This window comes from Tachypleus tridentatus, chromosome 2 (assembly GCF_004210375.1).
Source record: "Tachypleus tridentatus isolate NWPU-2018 chromosome 2, ASM421037v1, whole genome shotgun sequence".
Lineage (NCBI taxonomy): Eukaryota > Metazoa > Arthropoda > Merostomata > Xiphosura > Limulidae > Tachypleus > Tachypleus tridentatus.
Genome location: NC_134826.1, coordinates 111,678,100 through 111,704,257, shown reverse-complemented (window position 1 = coordinate 111,704,257; position 26,158 = coordinate 111,678,100). Strand labels below are relative to the sequence as shown.

Sequence of the window (26,158 nt, the reverse complement as noted above, 5' to 3'; positions counted from 1 at the left end):
ACGAAACTTTACATGCGACATAAAGAAACTCACTTAATATTTTAGCAAGGACGCAGGTTTGTACAGCCATTGTGTGCAAGGAGATTTACTTTACTGGATTTCACAGTTACGTTGGTAATTGTTCGTTACAGTTGTGAATGTTAAGAATCAGCTCCAATAACACATTTAACTTTAAACTATCTTATAAACTATTAATTATTGTTTTTAAAAAAGGGATTTAGGTTTGATGGTTGTTTAAAGACTACTTTGGATATGAACGTTTCTTTCTAGCAAACCATATTGGTGGAGTAATATTACAATATAGACAAGTTTTATCTAATTAGGAATTGGTACACGGACTTATAAAGAAAGCCACTGGACACCCGCAGTAAGCAACTTTTCGCCTTAGAATGTATCAGCATGTATCACCTATCTTAAGCAGCACTACTTTGACATATTTTACACAATCTGAATATAATACTGAAAGAACAAAATCCAAAATTTCTCCAATGGTGTGCTGCCACAAAATATAATAAATTTAATATATTACTCTAAAAAACGAAGTTTTTATTACTAAATATAAAAAATTTTGCACAAATGTACAAGCTGATCTTCAACTTTAAGACTAATGTTATGTATTGGATGTTTTAGTTCTTCTTTTTGTCATAAACGTCACTGTAACGTCTATCTGTAAATATAACGAGAATTTTGAGTGACAAAGTTTAACCTGTTCATCATTATTTACTATGTCATAACATTTCAGACGTGAACGTAGAAATACTAGTCGTAATTTAATACCAATACTGCCGACAAGAGTCACGTTATCTGATAAAATAGCCAAATGACTGGATGGTAAAACAAATAGACCGTTAAATAAAAATAATTTTATCCATTAAATTACACTATGTAATAAAATTTTTACTTTATCTTGTTCCTGGGCAGAAAGTGTTATTTCCATGTTGCTTATGCCTAAAGTAAATGGAAAAGACCTATTTTTTTCTTCAAACTTTGCTTTTATGACCTGAGAGCGGAAAATGAACGCATGATGGGAGACTATATTTGGGGCTGATATGTCAAAGTAATTAACATTACAGTCGCAAGTTTCAAAAAACTACTCACTTTTAAACATTTTTGTACAACTTTAGTATAAATACATGTAAATCTTGATTCATATGTTGTTTTATTCGGATTTTATGCAAATTAAAATGTGCAAATTTGCCCGTTTTTACATAGAAAATAGGTTAATTTCTAAATTTCATTATCCAGGTCACAAAACCAAAGTTTGAAGGGAATAATGGCCATTTTCTGTACTTTTACAACATAAGCAATTAAGAAATAACACATACTATCCAGAAACAAAATTTGTGTTACATAGTGTTATTTACCAAAGTCGCTGTACGATAACACTTTTCTTTTCGTACAGAAGAAATATGTTTGTTTTTTTTCAAGGCACAAAATGACGAAAATAAATCAAAAACTTAACTAACAAGTTCTAAATGGAAAATATTTAACTGTTGTATACTGGCGAGACGCAAACTCGACGACTACGAGTTTTTGTTGTTGGTTTTCCAAGATTTGTTTCTTTGCTTGGTTGGTTAGTTGGTTGCTGTTTCGAATTAATCATAAAGCTACGCAATGGACTATCTGCGCTCTTCCCATTGCGTGTATTGAAACCCAATTTCTAATGCTACTGGGATATTTTCAGAAAGCGCACAGAATACAAATATTCTTACGAACTTTTACTTAAATTCATAAAAGTGTATAAAAGGTTGCAATTATAATAAAGGTAACTTAAACGTGGTTAAACATTATGTTTAAGATAATCAGAGAAAATAGAAAGTTTAGCATTTTTTGTGCAAAGTATTTGAAAAGGAAAGACGAATGAGAACCAGATTTAGAAAAACAAAATAGGTCTTCACGTTTTTACAATGAAACATATTACAGTTGTTAATTATTTGATCATGTTTGATCCTGTAAAGAAAGAACACCATAGAAAGCGTTATGATGAAAGAAATCCACAAGGATGTCAGAAAAAAAAAGACATCTTCAATAAGTTGATTCAAGTACTGACTAAACAAGATCCAGAAAAATGTAATGATTGCTGTTATAAAAGCTGATTATTAGTTGGCTATATTCCAGACATAAGCCACACAAAACAAATAACAATTACTGTTGGTTTGTCACGCAGCTACTGAAACTTCTGTGACCGAAGATTGTGGGGTCAAAATCGACGAGTATTTCTTCCGATTTGCCTTTGAAAAACACAAACACTGTGAATATGACAACAGTTATTTAAATGTTTTACCCCTGGAAAACTTGCAAAACTAAGAGAATGGCCAAGAACCATCATGAACAGCATGAGAAATTATTAGATACTTAGATCCAAAGGTTCGGTGTGCTCAATGAATCTTTGCTGAACGATGCAAACAGCTGTTGAACTAAAACAGTATTTTTTTCTGCTTCATCTCATCTTTGGACAATTTTACTACTACATGTTGTTCACTAACTGTAAAGCAATTAACTGATACGCGACCAAAAAGTAGAAGTCATATACATTGAAAAAAACTACGACACTTCGACCGCAATTCCAAACGAAAAAAAAAAACACTTACAGTAAACAGTTGAACAACGCCGTATCCTGAAACTAAAGCATTTATTGTTAATACTATAGGTTTCACTTTTTGTGGCTATAGCTTTGCTGTATATCCCAACTTGCTAAATTATATCAGTCTTATCATTAAATAGCTACAATATAATGATTTTCAGATGTCTCGAGTTATTCCGCAACGACAGAATACAAGATATTTTATTCATCAGGATGGAATAGATGAAGACTTTGCAAAAACATGCTTGACACAAAATAGTTTTCAGAAAAAATATAGATCATTGAATTTTTTCTAAAGAACAGTAAATTACCAATAAAAAAAGGGCACCGTTTTCATGCAAACGTTGTGATGAACCTATTTTTGATACACAGCGAAATTTTAAAACCGATTTCTATATCAAAACTATCATCATAGTCACTACATTCGTGAAAAAGAGGTTTCAACAACCAAATAAACCAACTCATTGTTCAGTTTCCAGAAGTGCATTGTTGACTTGTCGAAAACGAGTTCGACAGACTTGTTGGAAAAGTAACAATGCAATAGAACTGCATAACGAACGAAATGCCACCCCTTTCATTTCAGGCTGGCCGTCTTTATGACTATAATCGCACCTTTACACTGGTGGAACTCAAACTGTCTCTTCGTCGGTCTGGCAGTACATCGATCGGACCTGATTATATACACAACGAGATGATGTGCCATCTCTCTCCTGTTTCTTTTGCTATTCTTCTGGTTGTTTTTAACTGGATCTCGCAGAATAATGTTTTTTCTGATGCGTGGCGCCAAGCTATTGTCCTACCTGTTTGATAAGCTTGAGAAGGATCCCAAGATTCCTTCAAACTACTGCCTAACTATTTTGACGAGCTGTCTCTGTAAGTTCTTAGAGAAGATGGTTAAGGTTCTTCTTGTTTGGTTCGTCGAATCAAACAACCTCTCTCACCCATCCAGTGTGGGTTCCGACGACAGCGTTCTTCCGTGGGCTACCTGATTTATGATACTGCATGTAGGTATGGAATTTTAAGAGACCTCAACTCATATAGGTTGCGTGGCCATTTGCCCATTTTTATTGATTTTTTTAAGGGGCAGGCAATTCCAAGTTGGTGTAGGTTTGACCCCTCCCTACAGGAACTTGGAGTTCCTCTTAGGTGTATCTTGAGTGTCAGACTTTTCAGTATGAAAAGTAATGCCATCACTGAACAACTCCCTCTTACTATTGCAAACACATCTCGTGTCAGTCGTCGAGCACGGACTGCCCTCAATAATTTATTGAAGTTGACCACAGAAAACGGTTTTCTCTCTAAAACCGTTTCATGTACTTTTCCGCCAACGGGGTATTCACTCCGATCCTGAAGCCCACGTCGATGAAATTGTGCTTCCCGTGGTCTCTGAAGCAAAATTCTTAGGAGTTATATTTGACTGTAAGCTGAAATTTATATCACACATCAAGCAATTACGAGTCAAATGTACAAGATCACAGAGCATCCTCCGTGTCTTCTCTTCCACCTCTTGAGAAATGGATCAATGTTATATGCTAAAGATATATCGTGCTCTTATTCGATCGAAACTGAATTATGGGTCTCTGGTCTATGGCTCTGCAAGAATCTCAGCCATGAAGATGCTGGATCCTGTTCATCATCAGAAATTTCAGCTCTTCATCGGGGCTTTCTGCACTTCCTCAGTCCAGAGTTTGTACATAGAGTCTCATGAACCTCTTCTACACCTTCGCCGTTTGCAACTGTCTTTAATGTATGCTTCAAAGCTTCGATCCTCATCACAGCATCCCACTTGGGGTTGAGTTTTCCTTCCTCAGTGAGTCATGCTTTTTCAGAACAGACGACTTGTCATTGTTCCTTTTAGCCTTCGTATCCAGGTGCAGTTGGATGAATTGGGTTTGTCCTTGGATGAGATTGCTGTATCCACTGATCAGCCCATCCCACCATTTTTTATTACAATCCCCAAATGTGACCTTTCTTTAAATCATCTGAGAAAAGTGGATACTCTCGATTGGAAGTACCGTCATTTATTTACTGAACATCTTTGGAACCATCATTCCATTCCCATTTATTCGGAATGTTCGAAATCAGGTGATTCTCTGGGCTTTATCATGGTTTGTTGTGGTTCGGTAGTTGCGCACAGAATGTCCTCTACAGTTTCTGTATTCACTGCCGAACTGTACGCCATTTCTCTTGCCCTGGATCACATAAAAGCCAAGCAGTACTCTAATTGTACTATCTATACCGACTGGCCCTGGAATCGTTTCACGTTAGTTCACACCCTGTTCTCACCGATATTCAAAACCCACTGGCCCATTTCTCTTTAATATCTACTTCTATCCAGTTATTCTGGATACCAGGCCACTTTAGTATTCGCGACAACGAGCTCGCTGACGTCGCAGCTAAGTCTGTCTGCTCTGGCACTATCACTGCTGTGCCTGTTCCAAATAAAACTCTCTATTGGACTTTGGTCATCTTGTTTCCGTGAAGATTGGAAAAAAGACGTTGTCCTAACTAGACTACGCATTGGTCACAGTTCTTTAACTCATAGTTTTCTTTTACCGAGGACTGATGCACCAATGTGTTGTCTGTGTGACACTCAGATCGCAATAAGCCACGTTTACTGTCATTCCGTCGTTAAGACTCTCAACGACAGCACCATTTTAGACATGTTTTGTCTCAAGATTTACGCTAGACAGTGTCATTGACGATGGTGACACTGTCCACCTTACAAATGTTTTTAGTTTTTAAGAGTTATTGGCCTTTTTAACGCAATTTAAGTTTTAATTCAAAAATTAGATTTTTGTGTTGTTTTAACATGATATCTTTTTACGAATGTTAATAAGTTTACTTTAATTTTATTTACCGGTTGTTTGGCGCAGATAGTCTAATTACTTTGCGCCATAAAACGCCAACCAACAAATTACATTTTTGTTTCCCAACGTCTTTGCACATTCTGAACATTTTGCTAGCTTTGTCCACTTCTCACTCGCAAGACTAACGTACTATAACACCAGCCCAAAGTTTTTGTTGTTGTATTTTGTTTGGAGTTTTAATAAATTTTTAAATGATAGAGTTGCGATTGATACCTGAAAAACTTTTGGATGTAAGAATTGCTACAGGATGACCATGACACTTTACCAGCTCCGGTTTTTGCTGACATTAGAAAGGCGTCCTTATCACAAGAGTTTCCGTAACCATCATGTTGAGCACCCAAACTGAAAAGTATGAAGTAATATAAATAAAAATAACTATCTTAAGTACACAGAAAATAAACTCAACCTGAATGTTAACTTTATCCGTTTAAATTACTTACGTCATGTTTGTTCTTCTTGAAAAATATTGGAATGGAATGTTAGTGATGAGATTGGTTAACTTCAAACACTCAAAAAATAATAAATATTTAAACCATAATAATACCAAGCAAAACTTTAATCGGACGTTTCGGAATTTCTTCAAACAATATAATGGAACGTACAATAAAACGTATGGTAAACACATGCTTGATACATAACATTATCAATATAAAATATCATAAAAATGTTTAAATATTAGTATAAACACCGCATCTCTAAAATAATAATCAAGTATAAACACTGATAATCCGGAATTGATTACATTAATGACAACAGGAAGAGTTGGTATCATTTGGTGTTGAGTGAGCATTGAAAAATTCTCTTTAATAAAGAGTTTGTAATTTTTGGTTTGGAATCGAGAATTTTAAAGCTTTTTTTAGAATTATGGGGTGATTGTTATTCTCACTGTATAATTAGATACAAGGCTGGGGTGAGCTAATTAGCTTATATCCTCTTCTTGCTAAAACTCCCAAGTGTTCATGTGCATGTATTTGCAGATGACGTGTAGTTTTACAGCTACCACGAGTGCATAGAAATTGGTAAGGCGCATTTTAAATGCACACTGAAGGAGTTTACATATTTTGATAAAAGGTTAGAGAAACGTTGGTTAAACTAAAAAAGTTATTTTATAATTATTTGAAGTTTAAATGTCTTTGGTTTTAAACATATTTTGAATAAGCTGGAGCACCTATCTTTTAAATTCACGGATAATGAAAGATTTTCTTAAGACATGAAAATTTGGTCCTCTTATACATAATTGTAAAAAAAATAAAAACGTTCTTAAAAACTACAAAACACAAAATGTGAAACTGCAATATTATTTGTATCTCCTCATGAACAGAATAAAGTTCCACACCAAATTTGATGAAGGGAACTAAGTAGTGGTAAGAAACGCAAAAACACCAACAAAAACCGAAAAACGCAAAACAGAAAATTCGTATGTACTTATTCGATGAATCCAATGAACCTCTGTACCAAATTTAGCGAAAATCTAACCACAGGAGGTGAGGTAGTGGTTAAAAACGTAAAAAAGGCCCATAAAATCCGTTAAATGCAAATGAAAAATGTGTATGTACTTCCACAAGGACTTATTGAATCTTCCTGCTAATCTTGGTGAAGATCCATCCAAACACTGCGAAGTAGTTACATGAGCATACAACAGACAGTACTGTTGTATTTATATATATTCTAAAAGTTGACGTAAATATTAAATGTAGTTTGATAATATAAAATTATTTAATAAAATAATTATTATTTTTTTCATTGTTAAGTGAAGATTTAAGCTTAAACCCCAAATTTAAACACATAATCAAAACATATTCCCCACATATTAAGCTACGTTTATTATTTACTTCAACATTTCGAGTTCAAATTATGTTTAAAACCAACACCACTCACCATAGTTAAACGCTCGTGAGTCATATATACACTTGTGGTAGCCGTAAAACTATCGTTATTAGTAAAACTACACGTCATTTACAAATACATGCACACAAACACATGGAAGTTTCAGCAAGAAATGGATATAAGCTGATTAATCCACCCGATCCTTGAATCAGATTGCACAGAAAAAAAATAACTTCTTCATGCTTCTAAAAAAACTTTAAAATTCTCGACTCCGTAACTATAAATTATGAACTCTATTAATGAATTATTTTCAACGTTGTCATTAATTTAGTCAATTCTAGATTTTCAGTGTTTTTATTTGATAATTATTATTATTTTAAAGCTGCAGTGTTTATACTTGTATTTAACCCTTTCTATATAATGTTTTCTCTTTAAAATGCTTCCTATTAAAAAAAAGTGTACGCCGCACGTTTTATCATACGTTTCATAATATTGTTACTTTCTTTATTTGTTCTTTCTAAACTTATATTTAATATGAAAATTCGCTCAACAACTATGTTGTTTTTTTATAGTTAGAAAATTGTCAATTGACCTTTCCAAGTTTTAACGCTGACGATGAAATTTGAAGAAATTCAAAAACGGCTATAATTAAAATGTTTCTTTAGTACAACCATGTTTTTAAAGTTACTATAAAACTCCGTTTTCCATCTAATAAATCAGTTGAAAAAGCATAGTATTGATATCAGTACATTCTTGATCCACTTGAAATAAAAATGTATCTCAGAACGGCCGGTATGGGTATTAACACTTTTATTGATAAGGAGAGAACAACGTTTCGACCTTCATAGGTCATCTTCAGGTTAAGAATGAGAGAGTGTTTGAATGTGACCGTCTTAGGGACGAGAGTATAAACGAGTACCGGATTGCAGGGGCGTTCCAGGTGGTTTGTCTGTTTGTTTGTTTTTGGAATTTCGCACAAAGCTACTCAAGGGCTATCTGTGATAGCCGTCCCTAATATAGCAGTGTAAGACTAGAGTGTAGACAGCTAGTTATCACCATCCACCGCCAACTCTTGGGCTACTCTTTTACCAACGAATAGTGGGATTGACCGTCACATTATGACTTCTCCACGGCTGAAAGGGCGAGCATGTTTGGCGCGACGGGGATGCGAACCCGCAACCCTCAGATTACGAGTCGCACGCCTTAACACGCTTGGCCATGCCGGGCCACCGTTCTAGGTGGATGTTAGGTTATTAATTAGTATAGTGTTAGTATAGTAAAGGTGTTCCTTTATATTGGTTTAATTTTGGTTTTAGTTGTTGTATAAGTAGGGCTTTCCTCAAAAAGCTGTGGAAAACATTATACGCACACACCTAGACCAACAACAAAAAATCCCAAGATAGAATAAACTACAAAAACCTTGTAGTGCTGCATACCATATGTTCTCGACATCAGCGAAAAAATAACCAAAATTTGGAAAATACATGTAACAAAACACAACATTCCAGTAAACGCATAATTTATTCAAAAACTAGGTACAAAACTAAAGTCCATACTATGTAAAAACTACACTGACAAACACAACACCAACATAATTTATAAAATACAATGCAACAACTGCCACGACTTCTTTATTTGGGGAAACAAGCAAAAAATGGAAATTAGATTCAAAGAACACAAAAAACACCTTCACACCTTTTTGAACACTGCAAATCAAATAAACACAACATAATCATAGAAAACACTCACATATTATGTAGAGAAACAAATATAAACAAACGCAAAATCAAAGAAGCCCTACTTATACAACAAATGAAACCAAAATTAAACCAATATAAAGAAACACCTTTATATCTATACTAATTAATAACCTAACATCCACCTGCAACGCCCCCTACAACCCGGTACCCGTTTATACTCTCGTCCCTAAGACATGTGTCCGTTAACGGTCAGATTCAAAATCTTTCTTAACTTGAAGATGACCTAGGAAGGTCGAAACGTTGTTCTCTTCTTGTCAATAAAAGTGTTAATACCCGTACCAGCCGTTCTGAGATACACTGATATCAGTACAATTGAAATTCATTTTCAAGAATCATACCTACCCAAGAAGCTCCATAGAATGTTCGTAAATTGTTTTCTTATATAAATATCGTTTTGATTTGTTCAATGTGTGTTGCCGTATTATTTAATTAACTGTAGCATTTTCGTGTCTCATCTATATGAAAGAATTTCTCGCTCTTGCACATACATTAACCTACCTGTGTCCCATCTCATGAGCAATTACAAAACCAGCTTCAAATGTATTGCCTTCACTGATGGAACAAGAATAGTTTTCGCGACACATGCCGTTGACCCAGGCTAAACCTATAGAAACAATAAAATGAAAAATTGAGCTTACTGTTGTAAAGACGAAAGCAAAGGAGTTACAGGTTGACTAATCATGTATAAAATTAAAATAGGAAAGTTTACGTACACGATGGCTCCCAGTGACACATTGGTATGTCTGCGGACTCAGACCCCTACAAATCTGAGTTTCGATGCCAGTGACGGACAAAGCATAGATAGCCTATCGTGTAGCTTTGTGCTTAATTCCAAACAAACATAGGTACATTATGAGGTTTTTTATCTACAAAAATGATTGAACAAAGAAAGAACAGGTTACCATCAGATACATACAGTATATATATATGTGTGTGTGTGTGTGATGTGAAGATTTACAAGAACACCACAGTTAACCACTCGATCTTTCATTATAAATAAACTTTTTAAGTGATTTGCAACGCCAATCTCAGTTCTTCAAATTTAAAAACTTACTGTCTTACATGGGACACGTTATGCACAAAAACGACACAGAACACAAAAAAATATTTCCATAGTTCTTTGGGTTCTTCCAAAAAGTCTTGATGAAACTTAAAGGAACCAGTGAACTTGCACGTCATAAAACCATTCGTCAGCCCTCTCTATTTCAAACATGTGGCGACTAGTTCAAAACAGTGGTGGTATATATATATATTCCATTGATTAAGCTAAAGATAGAGCCAACTGTACCAATATATGCAGCACAAAGGGCTATGAGATATGATTATTTTAATTATATGATTTTGTAAGATGTAGGGATCGCTATACACACCTTGCTTATTTTTACCCACACCACCGTTCTTACATCATCATTTACGACACATTCCTGTATGAAAATTAAGTTGAATCTGGTTCCATATTCTCTCCATATTAGTTTACACTTCTTATGTAACATTACTTATTGGTAATGAGATAAACTGGGAAATATTGTTCCAGATTCCACGTGACTACTATCTATTTCACATTAACTATATACGCTAAACAATATGAAAATGTAAGTATTACATTCTGTTTCACCATGACATTATATCATACTCAACTCTCTATATTTTCATAATTAAAAACATCAAGATATTTAGCAAAAAATACAAACAAATTAAATAGGAATACCGTTGTAAACATTATATACAATTACAGTGTGTAAATTCACTTACAAATGTGTATCTTAGTAAGTTCACGGCTGTGACAGCGGTAAGTCTATGGATTTACAACTCTAAAATCAGGGATTCAATTCCCCTCGCTGGACACATCAGATAGCCCGATGTGGCTTTGCTATAAGAAAACACATATAATCATCTAAGTAAATCTCAATTCTATAGAAGTAACAATTTTCCTCCTTTGAACTGTTTCCACACTGAAAGGTAAAGTATTTGGTTGGTGGACTAATCACTATTTTCATTCTACTTTTTTTCGATCAGCGAGATTAAACATGCAGTTTAGTCATACGCAACCCATTGCATCAAAATGATTTACTGTATAGAGCTCAAAATGTTCATAATATTATTGATATTGTAGAAGATTTACTGTCATATATATATATATAGTTTTAATACCGATGTTTCTATAAGCTAAATCTATATTTATAAACGTACACAACTTAAACTGATAAATCTATATTGCGAAATTCCCGTCTATTCTTCGCAAAAGTTGTAGAAGTGCGAAAACACTAGTGTATTGACTATACTATTGTGCAAGCTGATCTTTCTAGAAACTCTCCTTACGCCTATAAATCTAATTAACACAAAGCGCCGATAAACAGTATATTATTGATTTGCTATAGTTGGTGTATTATAAACCTCGAAAACTATAATTGTGATCAATGCTTATTAATATAATATAATATAATAAATCGGGAACTTTAGATATTTGACCAGAAACGTTTATAAATTTCAAATATTACAAAACATTTAACTTCAGTGGATTCATATCGCACATTAATATTTTTACGAAAACGCTACATAACTTCATCAGAGGAAGAACTTGACGTGTGACCAACGAAGAAAGAAGCTAGCTAGTTCCCTGTTAAGTGAATTGCATCTATATCAACTCTAAATTAAGTTTCTTCTCGTAAACCCTCGATAAGATATCAAGGAAGTTCCGAATCAGATAGTGTGTGCGCAACATCAGGCTATTTGTTGAGTCCACCGAGGGGAATCGAACCACTGATATTTGCTTTGTAAATCCGTAGACTTATCGTTGTACCAACGTGGGACCAAAATCAGATAGAAGCCCCAATACTATTTGTAAGTTTGTAAAACTTTTGTATATAGATCATTATTTGTAATGATCGTTATTTTAAATTTGTTATTGTTTGTATATTAAAATGTATTTGTATTAAGAAAGAAAGAAACTGTGTGTATCAGTCTTGTATGCATCATAAACTGGATACATATCAAAATTTGTTTAACTTCTAACTCTAAGTTACAATTTAACTCAGTTTTAGGCTATTTGAAATTTTAATACGTAGCAATATGAACTGTGATAGTTTAATATATTAAAAGTGTTACACTTTACTTCATTTAAAAATTACATCAATAAAGATATAATTATACCCTCATGTACAGTTGTAGGAAAAGTCGTGTTATTATTGCAAGAAAAACACCTTTATTTCAAATTGTGTTCTATTATAAAGAACCATTGTTGCGCATACCGTAGTTACTTAACTCATTGTATGAATCTTGAAATACCTAAAGTGTGAATTTTTATGGATTTTTGTTTGTGATGTCATTTAATAAATGATGCAATATTCTATAATGCTTGAATCACCATTTCTAGCATTAAAATATTGTATTTCAACACAACAAATGGTACCATTGTATTTATTATTTTGCTCACCTAGACAGATACACAGCCACGCTATTGCTCCATTATAGTTTGTGCAAATGCGATAAAGAGCTCTAATGTGTTGAAGCACGTTGTTGACATAAATTTCGAGGACTATGGCCATTAATTGGTTGGCATAAAAGTAAAAACGATTTGATTTGTCTGTATTACAACTGTAGTTAATGATGTGTTAGTACAGCTTGTGTTAAAACAAAGTAGTTAGTTTTAATTAGTCTGATAAAGCCTAAGAATTATTTTTACTGCTTTAATAGTAGAGGCGTGTAGTTTCATTCTTCATAGATGAAGGGCTCGTTAATAAATTATTTTCGTGATTTTTCTATCACAGATGTCACGTATGTAGTGTTGAATATTGAACATAGTGACGAATGAAACAAGAACAAATGTATGTGCATGTTGTTGCTTTTTCTATTGCAAACCCACACCAGACTATCTGCTATGTCCACCGAGGGAAATCATACGTCTGGTTTTAGTGGTGTAAATTCCGTAGACTTACCAGGTTCTTAAGTGGAGACCAAGAACAAATGTAAAATATTAACAGTAAAAGGAATCATCAAGTATATCTGATTCATTTTTAATGAGATATAAAAGCAAAAATAAGCAGGGCAATTTTAATCTCGCTTTGAAACAAATTCTAGTATATATATGTGTGTGTGTGACTTACCAGGTTCTTAAGTGGAGACCAAGAACAAATGTAAAATATTAACAGTAAAGGAATCATCAAGTATATCTGATTCATTTTTAATGAGATATAAAAGCAAAAATAAGCAGGGCAATTTTAATCTCGCTTTGAAACAAATTCTAGTATATATATATGTGTGTGTGTGTGTGTGTGTGTATAAACCTTAACATCGTTATTTCGTAAGATGTACGGAAAGCTAACTACTTACCTATCACTTTAGTGTTAGCTTCTTTGTACACATCTAAACTGAAAGAATATAATAGTAATGTACAGATGACCTAAAAGTTGCTCAAAATTCCAGAAAAATCTACAATTTACAATGTCACTGATTTAATATTAAATTTTAAAACATTACTTTAAAAGTATATTCCTAATAGAGAAAGAACAAAATAAAAGTGAATTAATGATAATACTGTTTAAAATGTGCACTTTACCTCAAGAGAAATAAGCAGTTTAATAAAAAGAATGTTCTACAATTACTACCTTTGCGACAGTATTGCGTCGCACGAAGTGACGTCTTGTATTGATGTTATGTGCTAATTTATGTACTACTTATCTTAGATGCATTAAAAACAAAGAACACAACGTGTCGGTAATTTTATCAAATGAATTTTTCACGTAAACCGTTTACATTTTCCCTGCAGGTATATAAACTTATTTGAGTCTTAAAATGTTAAACTTTTGTTAAAATAAATGTATACATTATATTAGCTTTTAACATACTTCTGATAATAGCTATACGTAATTGCAGCAAAGATTGCCTATTGAGTAACTTTGCACTCAACAAAACAATCTAAAATCATTATGACTGGTAGTTTAACATTTTGGTTTATATTTGATTTTTACCTCTAAGATTTTAAACCTCTAAGCCGAATTGTTTCCAGTATAATTAAATACGTGAACAGTGAAAAAAATGTTCTATTTGCTGGTTATCTACTTTTGACATCATATTGGTATCAAACTAACATATGAAGCACTTTGGTATTCATTTCCTTTTTCCTAAAATGTGTACTAACCAACTTCACGTTATTAACAATTTTGTCAATTTTTTCTTCTGATAAACCAAAATTCAATAATGGAATTCACATTTAACGTGTATTTCTAAAGAAAAAGTATAAAAGTACACATTATACACAAAAAGACAATTACACACCCAGTCAATAAAATAGCATAATCCCAATGTCCTTCAGCCGAATCTGAGGGATTGTTTCGTTCTTGCCAAATACAGAAGTTATCTAAATACTTATCGATATCTCCACCAGCAGTATTTGGACCTGCCTAAAAAAATAACCTGAAGGGTTAGTTCGTTTTTTTAAAAACAAATTTTAAATTAGAGCAAAATTACATTAAACTTTATTTATCGAAAAATGGCATGATTTACGAACATTTTTTTCTAAAAAGTAATTATATTTTAGTAATAGTATATGCATGAAAAATGTTTAATCATTTACAAGCTTTTTGTGTATATTTTATCATAATTTTAGCTTATTAATATTTTTGTTTTATATTCAAATGTTTTTATTGTTAAAGCCATACGAAAATCTAGTTCTCGGATAAATGTTTCTCTATTGTCAAACGTCTGACTCTGCGAGTTATTAATTGTGATGGTAAAATCAATTATTTTGGTTGTAAAGCGTAAATTCACGAAGGTATAATTAGCTTTAGAAATGCACATGTATTTTTGAATAAGGTTTTAAAACTATATTACTGAAGGTAAAAAACCAATAATATTGTAGCACTATCTACTGCTTTAAAAAAAATACTTAAATTATCTTTGACACATATAGTCACTTATTATTTTTATGTAGTAATATGATATTATCCCATACTAAATATATAACTTACATTGTATACTTCTGAATAATCAAAGAGCTTGCTGTAAATACGATAATAAATATGAAAAATTAATATGAAATCCCGTCTCGACTAGAATTTCAGTTTGAGATTTTCACATGATTGCCGAGCGCTGTAACCACCGTAACATACCTTTGTAATCGAATATTAACAAATAATTCAAGTCCTTAATATAAAGTTAGGTAGTATCATGTTTTGTTTTGTTTTGCAAATGTTATAACACCCTTTTTCTTAAACGTGATAAGGTGGTAATTCAAAGAGTTATAAAGACATCTCCATTCAATTTAGGTTTGAAGTGAAGTTTTGTGTTTGAGGCAAATTACTGAGTTCATTTGAACATCACCAACATATAGCCAAGCGTTGCTGACAAAAGGCGTTTTACGAACAGAAAATTACTTTCATTATGTGTATGTGTGTCTATATATATATGATATTAATACTGAACAAGTGAAATAAAACAAAATCAAAAGGAAGAACTGCGTTTAAAACAGCAAATATAAACATCTGACAAATGATAATTTCTTATAAACAAAAATCAAAAATGCTGCACCAATCGAAAGGATTCTCAGGGTACAAGTTATAATGTGGGATATATAATGGACCCTAGGTTTTGGAGTGACTACAGAAGTAGAACTCACATTACGGCGGGAATACGCCGTCTATCAGACTTCCATTCTGCAGTCTCGAATAAACAGTAATTAAAAAATAAAAGAATCAAAGGAATATAAACAGAAATTAAGAGTGCGAGATGTGGGTGCTCAAGCCCCAAATGTCCCACATCTATGTAACCCTGCAAACAGTAAAGAAAAAATAAAATAACAAAGAAATTAATAAAATAATAAAAATAAGGTATTAACACTTAGGGGTAAGTAAATGAAATAAACTTACCTTCTGAAGTTGGCATTCCAGCCCCCATTATGGTGGTAAGGCACTAATTAGTAGCCCATTAGACAAATTATTATAATATAAAACGTACCAAATAGTTATCTAAACTAACTACTAAAGTTTCCAATCTCCAGCCATTAAGCCAAGTGTAACTACTAGTTTTCAGACTCTGAACAAGCCTTTGTTTGTGATAAAGTGTTCATCTGCATAAAGTAGTGCTAAGTTGTTAAAATGACCTTATCAAGAACTAAAAATAGTTATAAAAAACTTTCAGTAAAGTGTTCTTAATTTTTATTTCTTTATACGTATCTAATATATTCTTATATTTATCACAGAATATTTTAATAATTGTATTTATAATTTCTTTATTGAATCCATTGAATATTCATTTTTGTATTAATATTTCAGCATTAGTAATGAAATGTTATAATTTATTGCAAATTTTACAAAATCTGAATAACTGTGAAGTTATAATGCTTATAACAGAAGAGCATAGTACATTACTATTAAAAGATAGTAAACCATATAATGTAAAAGAAAATAAAACTATTTTCTTTTATCAAAAATATTTGGATTGTTATCAATAGAAATTATTTAAATTTCTAAATCTAAATACTGTATCTCTATATTAGATATTAAAGTATCTTAAATTTCTAATTCTACCAGATAAATAGTATTCATAATATTATTCATTTCAGGATTATTTATACTAATTAAATCATCTATATATCTGTAAGTTAAAAATATTTAGATTTATGTAATTTTCAAGAAATTTATTCTCATAAAAATAAAGATACAATTTACAAATAGAATAATTAGCTCCCATTGGAACTCCTGTTACTTGTTTAAAAACCTGATTATTGAAAAGTATATAATTATTATAAATGGAAAACTTTAATATATATTTTATGTTTATGGAACTAACTCTTCTTTCTTCTTTTTTTCTTTTATTTTGAAAGAATAACACACTGTTCTATTAATGAATTTATAATAAAAATAAAATATTTTAATGGAATTGAGGTATACAGCATGGTGAAATAAAATGTTTAACTATTCTTTATTTGTTCACAATTTCTTAGGTATTCTAAAATGGGTTGATTATTTTTATATTATTCAAAAGTATCTTTCTCATTATTAACATTTATATATTTAATTTCATCGAATAAAATATTAAGTAATCGATTTAATAAAATGGTCGGTTCTTTAATGATTCTTCTTGTTGAACTAGAAATCAATTTAAATTTAATCGAATATTTCTGGAGCTAAGAAATAACATATAGAAAGGGTAAATGTACATAAGAAATTTGTCTAAAATAAAGTTTTTCATAAGCTTTAATGAAATTATTAATTACGATAACTTAAGGTTGGTTAATAAGTTCAAATCTGTGTACACTATTGATTATTTTTATCATATTTATTGCGTGTGTTTTCTTACAGCAAAGTTACATGGGGCTATCTGCTGAGCCTACCGAGGGGAATCGAGCCGCTGATTTTAGCATTTTAAACTTGTAGACTTGCCACTGTACTAGCGGGGGCCTATACTTATTGCATTAAACTTTATGAAAATGAGACCAAAATTACATAAAATGTTTCTTGTAATTCTTGAATCTAATTTTTAACTGATGAAACGATAAATCTACATGGTATTTCTTTAATTTTATACGGAATAATTTAAATTTTACTTTTTTAGGTATAAAAATTTCCATTCCGAAAACCATCTACGTAGATAAGATGTAATATAGTTAAGAGTCAAAATATATTCAACAATATTGTTTTTAATAGATTTTAGAAAATTTTTCCTATTACATTTTGTGACTATTCTGTATATTGATCCTTTTTAAGTATTTTATATAACAATTATCTTTTATAATTTCCAAGTTACCAGCAACAATGTTAACGAAAATATCAATAAATATACTATTTTCACACTCATAAGATAAATTATAAATTTTATTTGCATTTAAATTAGTCAAAAACTTTTATGATTATATAACAGTGGACCAATTGGAACTTCATATTTATAACTAACAATGTTTATACAAGGAAAAATATTATTTGTTTACAGATAGATGAATAATTTTAGAAATCTGCAAGCCACTAAATACTTTATGTTTAAAATTAATTAGCAAAATATTAAGGTTTAAATTTGCAGTTTCTCGTTTTCAAAACTTGATAAATTATTGACTTTTAATATATATTTTATAATATCTACAAATAAGTGCTTTGCATGATCGTTTCGAAAATTATTTTTATTATATTCATTAATGCTCTTATTTTAGAAAGATTAAGTTAATAAATCTTTTTCTTTAAATAATTTAGATGTGCTAATATTAGTAAAATACCTAAATTACTACAAAATTCTGAAAAATCAAACCGTCTAATTTATTTTTTTACCTCTTAATTTTTACTTTTATAAAAAAAAATTATCTACAAAGAAACATTACCAATATAGCAATCACTATTCAAGTTCAAAGTAGTAGAGTCATTAAAATCTTGGTTTAATCGGTAATGGCATAACGTTCTTAGTTTCAAAATATAGAAGTTCTCTCGTTGAAGTCTATTGGTATTTTCATTAACAATTTCTAATATAATTATCTTAACATAGGTAAAAGGGTGAATTCTAAGAAGCCTTAGCTCTATGGAAGTCATTAAATTGTTGTTAACTTGAGATCTATGTATATTTTATGCGTATATAATGGATTTGAAGTTTGACCCACAAATTCCATATTACATTTAGTACAACTTAATAAATAAATTACATTTTTTATTTTACAGAATAAATCTATATACAGTTACGACAGAAAGTGTTCGTACTCCTGCGCCTTGAGTAGTTTTTTCCTCATAACTTAAAAAGTATCACGATTAGGATAATGAAAGTATGGTATGTTATAAATATTATAGTAATACACATCTATATAAATTTTATGTAAATTGAACGACAAATAAACTGTTTATAAACAAATAACCAAACATAGGAAAGGCAAAAAGTGTTCGTGCGTCTACTTTAATGGTCAGTTGTGTAGCCTTTCAGGTGAATTACTTGGCACAATCTCTCCTCATAGCCCTCAACTGGTATTTTCTTCCATTCTTCTTTACAGAAGGCTTCCAACTCTTGCAATGTTTTCGGATGACACTGATGAACCCTGGTTTTCAACTCATGCCAAACGTTTTCAATTGAGTTGAGATCGGGTGACTGCGATGGCCACTCCAGAACGCTTATATGGTTCCTCTGCAATCAGGATTGCACATATTTCGATGTGTGCTTATGGTCATTGTCAACGACGCCAAAGCCCAAGTTCCGAGCATCATTCTTGATATAAGTGCCTAATATATCAACGTACTCTTCTTTTTGCATGATGCCGTTGATACGGTGAAGGCTGCCTACACCAGAAGAGCTGAAGGAACCCCATAGCATGATCGAGCCACCTCCGTGTTTAACTGTAGGGACGGTGTTCTGTAGAAGATTTCGTTCCCCCTTCTTATGGAAAATATTGCGAACATCATTATGGCCGAAAAGCTCGATTTTAGTCTCCTCTGACCAAATAATACTCTTCCAATAGGTAAAGGGTTTATCTACATGCTTTCTTTCATATCTCAATCGTGCTTCTAAATGAACAGGCTTTAAATATGGAGTTCTACGAGGACGGCATGCTTTGAACCCAGAAGAGCGTAACATGTTCATAACTGTGGAGGTGCTTACTTCAACCCCAGTTTCCCTTACCGGTTTCTGTATGTCATTACGTGTTAAACGAGGGTTCTTACTAACTTTTCTGAGAACCATCCTCTTGGTTCTCTAGGGAATTTTGATGGGGCGTCCGGAACGAGGGAGGTTAGCAGTTGATCCTGTAGGCTTAAATTTGGCAATTATGCTTTGAACAGTAGGTTTCGGCACATTAAGTTGTGTAACAATACCGGAAAGAGACACACGGGACTTGTATTTTACAATAATTCGGTTTTTAAATCACTGGACAGTTGTTTCCTGTTGGCCATGATGACCAAGTAGATAATAACGGAGACGGCGCTAAATTTCCGGAAGTAAATTTTTTGCTGACTCAATTACAATAATTATGAACCCAGTGTCTAGTTCTGGAAAGGTATAATGTAGTACATTCACCAAACTAAATAAAATTTCTACGAGAATATCAGTTTTTTCACACGTTCTGAAATGTACAAACACTTTCTGCTCCTCCTATTTTTAGTTATTTGTTTATAAACAGTTTATTTGTCGTTTAATTTACATACAATTTTATATAGATGTGTGTTAGTATAATATTTATAATATACTGTACGTCTATTAGCCTAATCGTAATACTTTTTAAGTTATGAGCAAAAAACTACTCGGGATGCAGGGGTATGAACACTTTCTGTCGTAACTGTAAGTTATAGGATGAAAAATGCTTAGAACAGGAAATGTGAAATATCATTTGCTATTACATTTTATAACATTAGCAGTAATGTAATTACTATAATCAGCTCGCTAGACTAAATCATAGTTTACATAATATTTCTAATAGTTAAGACAATGACGCTTACTGCATAAAGAGTGAAAAGTGCAACATAGCCAGCAACAAATCACATTCATTGAATATGTACATTTATATGTATAAAGAGAATATAAAGAATATGCTAATACTGAACAGTCAAGTAAAATAAAACAAAATCAAAAGAAAGCACTACGTTAGAAACAGCAAATCCAAACCTCTGACCAATGATAATCTGTTATAAACAAAATCAAAGCTGCTACACTTATCAAAGGAGTATAAATATAAATTAGGAGAGCGACATTTGGGTGCTCAAGCCCACAACATTCCACATATATATCACTCATCACATTTTGCAGACAATTGTGGGAAGGTAACTGCCTTCAAAAGAAGAAGAAATAATAATAAGGAACTACCACTTCATATTTACTACATATTTTGACACTTTAAATAGCCAAGATAACGTGATTTACAAACATTTTATTATATTATATATATATATATATATACATCATTTTATTATGTTATATATATATATATACTATTTTTATCGAAAATAAAGTGTGTAAATTATATGACGATTGGAAAGTAAAATCTTTTAATAACCCAATAGTTAGATGATTGAATAATTTCATTTTTGATCATTATACGATATTGTATATTTATTTAATATTAGAGTTTCAAAACAGATGTTTACCCCAGAAAGAATCTCCAGCTTTGCGATGACAATTTTGAGCTTTTCTTTCAAAGAATCGTAGTTATACACCAGTTCGACCTAGGTTGCAATAAAAATGAAACCAATGTCGGTTAAATATAGCAAGTACAACGTATGCATACGAAAGTTGTTTGTTAATATAATTGCATACAAATAAAAGATAAATTTAAAACGACTGACTGCTAAAATTGACTTTTATTTACATTCAATTTGTAAGATTTTTCCATAGAAATTATCAGTTAAATAGTATTAAAAATCATTGGCTATTTTGCATAGTATTTCGACTTAATTTGTGTAGAAACTGAAAAGTTATTTTTTAAAGAAATGTTATTTAGCTTGCACTGCTTCGTAGTCCGTTTACTCAGGAATTAACATAAAGTTTGCCATCATTAACAATTTAAAATCAAAGTGAATAAAACAGTATCCATGAAATGGATGTTGTAAGCAAAGAAAATTTTAGCAGTCAACTTACAAGCTAATCTTTACTGAAATTTCCAATCAATACATGCAGAAACTATTACGTAACTTGAGCTAAAATTACTTCTTTATTTCTGTAAAACTTATTAGTTATTCTATGCAGAAATAGCTAATCAACTTTGGTTGAAAGTACTGATTGTGTGTAATTAAGCACAGAGCTACACAATAAGCTATCTGAGCTCTGCCCACCACGGATATCGAAACCCAATCTCTAGCGTTGTAAGTCCGCAAACGTACCTTTGTGCCACTGGGGGTTGAAAATTCTGAATGATTTTACAGGAATAGCAAGCACGTTGTACGAAATATTGAGAGTCCACTTCCTTACAAAGTACCACTTAGGTCCGGCATGACCAGGTGGATTAAGGCGTTCGATTCGTAATCTGAGGATCGCGAATTCGAATCCTCGTCGCACAAACGTGGAAGCGTTATAATGTGATGGCCAATCCCACTATTCGTTCATAAAAGAGTAGCCCAAGAGTTGTCCGTGGGTGGTTTGGCTAGCTGCCTTCCCTCTTGTCTTTACTAAATTAGGGACGACTAGCGCAGGTAGCCTTCGTGTAGCTTTTTGCATATTTCAAAAACAAACAAAGAAACAAATAAGTACCATTTAATTTCAATTTCTAAAGAAAATACCGATACCCTTTTATATGAAATACAAGTTAGCTTAGCTTCAAGTGAAAAATATTGTCAACACGTATTGACGATAAATTAAACTGTAGAGAAAAATATTAAAATTATTATTCTTTGTACATTTAAAGTCAGACAGATATTAAAATATCACTTGCACAATAGTTGTTTCACTCTTCTAGGGACGGTATGAATCGACGTCGAAATATGTGAAGTCTCTTTTACGGTGTTAAGGCGTGTGACTCGTAATCTGAGGGTCGCGGGTTCGCATCCCCGTCGCGCCAAACATGCTCGTCCTTTCAGCTGTGGGGGCGTTATATGTTACGGTTAATCCTACTATTCTTTGGTAAAAAAGTAGCCCAAGAGTTGGCGGTGGGTGGTGATGACTAGCTGCCTTCCCTCTAGTCTTACACAGCTAAATTAGGGATGACTAGCACAGATAGTCCTCGAGTAGCTTTGTGCGAAATTCAAAAAACAAACAAACAAACAAACAAAATCGTTTGAGTATTTCAAAATATCTTAAGTATTTACACAATTTCCTTGAAGTTCAATCTTTCAAAGAAGTATCCACTTGTACAGAAATTACAAGTCAACGTTTATATAAATTACTAAACGGCTTGTTACCTCAATACCAGTCATTTTATGCAAGACCAATAGCTTTCAATTTTTACCAGAAATACTGGTTAAGCCATACAGAAATTACAAGTCATGGTGTTAAAAACTACCAACCAATAAGTGTAGAGAATATCAATTTAGAATTACGATAGTCAGTCGTACATACTAACGCTATTCGTGTATGTAAATATATGTAAGATCCCCAGTGGCACAGCAGCATTTCTGTGGAATTACCACGCTAGATACGGAGTCTCAATACCTGTGGTAGGCAGAGCACAGATAGAAAATTGATTTCAACAAACAAACAAGCATGTATAATACAATAACAATATCATTTTATGGATTACAAGTAATTGTTTATGTAGTTTATTTGGATCTTTCCTCTCCAGTTAAAATTGTAACTCAAGAATTTGTCTTAGTCCACTTCAAACAATCGAACACTATTTAAAAAACAATATAATCTGTAACTGCCGTAATACGTAATTTGTAGAAATTGGAGGAAGAAGAGATTAAAGTAAGTTATAAGTAAAGTTTCATCAAATTTAACATAATTAAAAAGGATATCTTCCTCTTTCAGAATTACATGTTCTTCATACGCTCATATTTTTACGTTTAGTGTTTCCAAGTGGACTTTTCAAAAGATAAATTTGAATTGAACTAAATATTAATAGTTAAACCAAAAATAAACATTTAAAATCATTATACTACGCATATACCTCATTTATGATCGCAAGTACAGCTTGCATTAGTTTGTTTTTCGCTCTTGTAGGATATTTTTTTAAATATGTATTATAAAGTTCCTTGTCTACAAAGACTCCAAGTTCCACTATTTTCCGTTCTACTGCTTCTCTCGGTACCCGATTTTCCATATCAATCATTTCTTCTTCATTCAGAAATTTCAAGTCAGCTTCTATAATAAATAATTTTAATGCTTATTGAAACCAATCATTGCAGAATTTAAACAACTTGTGTAATCATGTGAGCATATCCATTCAATCCATACAATACTGATGTGTAATTTCTCGACACCCTAAATAACCGGATGTTCCATTACAGGAAAAGGAATTATTTACCGATGAATAACTACAGTTTTTTTTAATAAACTCTATTAAAACTCTATCCATTCAATCCATACAATACTGATGTGCAATTTCTTGACACCCTAAAGAACCGGATGTTCCATTACAGGAAAAGGAATTATTTACCGATGAATAACTACAGTTTTTTTTAATAAACTCTATTAAAACTCTATCCATTCAATCCATACAATACTGATGTGTAATTTTTCGACACCCTAAAGAACCGGATGTTCCATTACAGAAAAAGGAATTATTTACCGATGAATAACTACAGTTTTTTTTAATAAACTCTATTAAAACTAGTTTTGTTTTGCAAGACTTTGTGTACTTTTCTATCTCATGAGTTTTGGTGAACTTTAACCTCATAAAGCTGTTATAATAGTTAAATGAAGGAGTTTTGAAATCGATACGCATTTAATATATATTTACAGAATAGCTTTTGATATTCTTTATCGTATTTTAACCTCTTTTTTTCTTTGCCGAATCCTTTATGCATTCGTAAGTAATCTAATAAAGTTAAAATAGTATTAATACTTGTACTTCGAATGAGTGCATTGCCCAGTTATCAGAGTTAATTGCTCTTCTCACTTTAGGATCATGGATGTGTTGTGATTCAAATTCCACATTTTAGTTAGTGTAGATCGAGAATTGATGGTGGGCTGCTGACTAGCTGCCTTATAAATTCAAAATTAGAGATTATTTGTGCTGATAGCCTTTGTGTAGCTTTGTGTGAACACCAGAAGCAAAGAAAACTAGGAAATTATACTTTAACTATACAATGCTTGCAGTTATCATCATTCTGCAAAAGCTGTCAAATTTTAATTATGTTATTAGCAGCAGCTCCTCTCAACTGTTAACTTGAAATCCTTTTAAAATTATCAAATAGAATACTTACAACAATGAAAAAACACAAAACAAACATTCAGCCTGATAACCAGTGATGCATCGAACTTCCGTATGACCGAATATTCGGTTGGGATACTGAAAAAAAGCTGTGGTTCCGGTTCCGTTCAGCTAACTGAAATTTCATTATATTATATTTTGGTTTGGTATGATAAGCTTAAAAACTAAAATGTTTAGGTTCATTCGATTAATTGGATTTCTATGCATCCAGTTCATGTTTCTTTGCGAAATGTCAAAAATTCCAGCATACATTTTCACGACAATGTTTATTTTGTTTGGTAACAAGAAGAAGAGTGGATTTAAAAGCTGAATTTCTGATGTTCAGGACAATGTAGAATTTTATATTTTGTTTACATTCACACATTTGTCCTCTATGCTGTTGTGATAAGGGGAATGACTCTTTAAGTACTTACCACTGTACATGGTAAACGTGCTTGTTTGGAATCTGAGGTTTTATTGTTCGTTCCCTGTTATCATCAAAATCAAAAATCGAGCTCGGCATTTTGTAACTAAGGATAATATAAGAGTGACAGTAAAATCTCACTCATTGACTAGACTTGTCCAAGAATTGGCTGTGGGTGGTCTTAACTAACTGCTTTACTTTTAGTCTGTTATTATAAAAGGAGAAACACATAGCGTAGAAAACCTACCAACGAATAACTTTGCTCGAAATTCAACAACAAAAACCAAAAACAGCTCTTTTCTTCTTAACAGACTTTATAAATAGGGAGTAGTATTTATTTTTATAGGAACATTAATAAATTTGTTGTACAATGTTCTTATTTTAAGATTACTTTAATTAACAGTATTGGTTATAATATTTGTTATAACTAATCGGTTTTCTTTATTGCTATAAAGTTGTTTTTTTTTCACATTGTGAATTTACTTTATCAATTAAAATTAACCTAAGGCTACTAAACTAGCCGAGCCAAGTACAACTTTTACAACGATGTAGAATTTCTTACTTGGACATTGGCCTAAACAAGTGAAATATTTACCACAGTATGGTATACATTATTCGTTAGATTACATATATATATAACAGTTTGTTACAACTCATAAAACAAGCCGGAACGAAAATAAATTAAAGAAAAAACGCTGACCTAATTAAAAAGATTCCAGGGTACAAGCTATATTGTGGGATTATAAAATGTATCCTAGATTTTGAAAGCGACTTTGGAAGTAGGAACCACATTGCGGTGGGGATACAGCGTCTATCAGCCTCCATTCGTCAGTCTCACATAAGAAATAAAAGAGTAGCAATAGGTACAGAAATAAAAATTAGGAGAGTAAGATGTGGTTGCTGACGCCCACAACGTCCCATATCTATATCACCCTTAACTATCCGCAGACAGTTGTG

General features: G+C 32.1%; 1 protein-coding gene across 1 annotated transcript in view; it reads right to left on the bottom strand.

Annotated features, from left to right (window-relative positions):
* LOC143244847 (A disintegrin and metalloproteinase with thrombospondin motifs adt-1-like) overlaps window positions 1–26,158 on the bottom strand; it is a 54,043-nt gene that overhangs the window by 7,853 nt on the left and 20,032 nt on the right. Inside the window, exons 5-10 of the mRNA XM_076490253.1 lie at window positions 23,533–23,726; window positions 21,080–21,157; window positions 14,316–14,440; window positions 13,371–13,408; window positions 9,540–9,645; window positions 5,668–5,796 (exon numbers count right to left, since the gene is read on the bottom strand). Of these exons, the coding sequence (XP_076346368.1) occupies window positions 5,668–5,796; window positions 9,540–9,645; window positions 13,371–13,408; window positions 14,316–14,440; window positions 21,080–21,157; window positions 23,533–23,726 (670 nt within the window). The remainder of the gene's footprint in view (window positions 1–5,667; window positions 5,797–9,539; window positions 9,646–13,370; window positions 13,409–14,315; window positions 14,441–21,079; window positions 21,158–23,532; window positions 23,727–26,158) is intronic.